General features: G+C 43.9%; 1 protein-coding gene across 1 annotated transcript in view; it reads right to left on the bottom strand.

Moving 5' to 3' along the window:
* Positions 1–5: 5 nt before the first annotated feature.
* mul1 (mitochondrial E3 ubiquitin protein ligase 1) overlaps positions 6–2,866 on the bottom strand; it is a 12,836-nt gene continuing 9,975 nt past the window's right edge. The window contains exon 5 of the mRNA XM_014023797.1: positions 6–1,036. Within this exon, the coding sequence (XP_013879251.1) occupies positions 307–1,036 (730 nt within the window). The 3' untranslated portion in view covers positions 6–306. The remainder of the gene's footprint in view (positions 1,037–2,866) is intronic.

Genomic DNA, 2,866 nt, shown 5'->3' with positions numbered 1-2,866 from the left:
ATATATTTCTGAAATGTGAAACTTAATTAAACTTTGAACCTACTTCCTGTAACTGAAGCTCTACATCTCCTGTCCTTAAAAAGCTCCCAACTCTTCAGACTAATTGTCTGGACTTGGGCCAGTATTTGCACTGAATCAATAACTGTAAGCCTGAGAACAGACATCTCATTTTCTCTCAGCATGACAGYAAACCTCCTGAATGGATATGAATGAGTTTGGGATGCAGCACTGACAGCTCTCAGCCTGTCTGCAGAGTCAGGAGTCCTCTGAKGGATGTGAGGCTTGGTGAAGCTGCTCAGCTCTGAGTTAACTGTTGTACAGAGGCACCACCCTGTCGATGGTGGCCCTGCAGATGGGACAGGTCTTGGGCTCGGGCAGGGCCTGGTAGCAGTGGGCGCAGGCACACACGTGACCACACTCCAGAAACACACAGGAGCGCTCGCGGCTCAGACACACCGTGCAGCTGGTGGGCGACACGCTGCTTTCCTCCAGGTTCAGCTCCCGCAGCCGCTTCCTCTGCCGCTCCTTGAACTCCTCCATCATGCTCCTCCTCTTCTTGCTCTGTCTGCAGTGCACGTAGCGCCTCCACATCATGAAGAGCAGCGTGGAGCAGGCGGCCAGCCCGAACACCAGGGCCAAGATCCTCCACAGCCTGACGCCGTTTTCCTGCTTTTTCAGTAGAGACTCGTAGTCCTGCCGGCTGAGGAAGTAGCAGAAACCTTGTTTGGGCGGTTGGAGCTTGATGAGGTTGTTGTCCAGGACCAGCTCTCCCACTCCGGTGAGGCTGTCGCCCACTCGCAGCATCTCCTCAGTCTCGTGGATGCCCTTGGGTCGCTCGCCGCTGATGAAGTGGCCGATGACGTTGGATAACGACTGGACTGTGGGGTGGAAGTTCTCGTAGGTGGTCTCCAGGTCCAACTCTGCAGCATCTAACGGACGGATGACTCGCACTGCCGTGGTGATGTCATCATCATGAGACCCAAGGGCAAACGGAACGGTGTTGGTGCGCTGATGGATGATTTTCTCTGTGCTGTTCCTGCAGGAATAAGAGTTGCACAGTAGGGGTGTAAGAAAATATCGATACAATGAAATATCGCGATATTTCATTTCCCGATACTGTATTGATATTCTAAAGCCCTGTATAGATTTTTTATTAAAGTTTAAAACGTCAACTTTCCTGCCAGCCGTTCATTTTTATGTTGTAGTTCAGCCTCTGACCACTAGTTGGCAGCAGTGAGCCAGCCATTTGGTTCTTCTAGCTCTTGGGCGCCAGAGAGTAAGAGAGCATTAGCATTGTGAGAAAACATTAGCTTCATGCTCCGATAGCTGAATCTGAGAGGAAAAGACCGACACCCTCTGCCTTCTAAGCTGAGGTAAGGTTACGAACAGTTACTTATTTGTCAGAATGTCTGTATTTTAAGCCAAATTAAGTGTCTTGTGCGTAGGGTTGGGCGATATTGGCAAAAAAATTAATCACAATCAGTTGTGGTATTTAGCCGATAATGATTAATTTGATGATTAATCCCCTGGAGTCCCTGGACACCCTTATGTCCAGATCACATGACTAATTTAGTTGGAAAGATTTGCTCTTCATAAAAGTCTGTTCCAAACTTTCAAAATTACAGACAGGCTATACATTTGGGCTATACAACAAATTTTAAATTGTGTTGCTAGATAAATAAATTTCAGAATTTATTTTTTTATGTTCGTTATATTTGAAACAGAGAGGAGCACTGAGTGGACTGACCAGGGAAATATCTAGTCAGTCTGCCTGGTGACATTAATCGTATTAATTGTCAAGTGCAAAAAAATAATCGATTAATGTTTTTCTGACGATTAATTGCACACGATACGATTATGCCCAACCCTACTTGTGCGCTCTTTTTTCCAACGTTACGGAAGGCAGGCAGGCAGGCATGCACATATAGCGCATGCGTCTAGTGTCTCGAGCTCGGCACTCCCCCCGTGACATAAAACTCTTTTTTCATTTTTTTTTCCAGTAAGAAGTTTTTATTTAATAGAATTTTTGGGCAAAAAAAAAATCGCGATATACCGCCTTGCTTACAGTATCACAATATGTCGGGATATATCGTATCGTAACCCCTCTGTCATGATATGTATCGTATCGCCAAATTCTTGCCAATACACAGCCCTATTGCACAGATTGTTTCATTATTCAGCCATTTGATCACTTTTAATATAGTGTGTCGCAGAATTATTCATCTCTGTAATATCTCCATTTTGCTGCCTTACAGATGACAATTTTATTGATTTTGTTAAATAATATTCTATAAAAATACTTCAACTTTAGTTTTAAAACAAGAAATTATATAGAAAACAGAAAAGGTGTTCATTTGTGTATTAAACCTTAAACCTATAGGGTTCCTACAGAAGTCACATTCAATACGATCCACCTGAGAGGAAACACACCTGTTGTAACAACTAGAATCATCACCAGCCCAAAAGCTCTAAGTACTAACACTAAGCAAAAGACGTCATAAAAACCAATGAACTCAGAACTCTGCTCAGAGCCACAGTTACTGGGTTTGCTCTAGCATCAGGAGAACATCATTTCTACAGTGATGCATGGAGGTGGCAGCATCATGATGTGGGGATGTTTATACACAGCAGGAACTGGGAACCTGATCAGAAGTAATGGAACAATAAATTGAGCAAAAATAAATAAATAAATTCTTGACAGGAACTTACTAGAAACCAGAGACCTGAGACATGTTCCTGAAGAGCCCTGCTGCTCTGCTACAACAGACGGTGACACGAAGGAATGAGTGGCTGAATACAGCAGGTAAAATAAGTATTGAACACGTCACCATTTTTCTCAGTAAATATATTACTAGAGGTGCTAATG

The sequence above is a fragment of the Austrofundulus limnaeus genome, unplaced genomic scaffold (genome assembly GCF_001266775.1).
Source record: "Austrofundulus limnaeus strain Quisiro unplaced genomic scaffold, Austrofundulus_limnaeus-1.0 Scaffold390, whole genome shotgun sequence".
Taxonomy (NCBI): Eukaryota; Metazoa; Chordata; class Actinopteri; order Cyprinodontiformes; family Rivulidae; genus Austrofundulus; species Austrofundulus limnaeus.
This window is presented reverse-complemented; position numbering and strand designations above follow the sequence as displayed.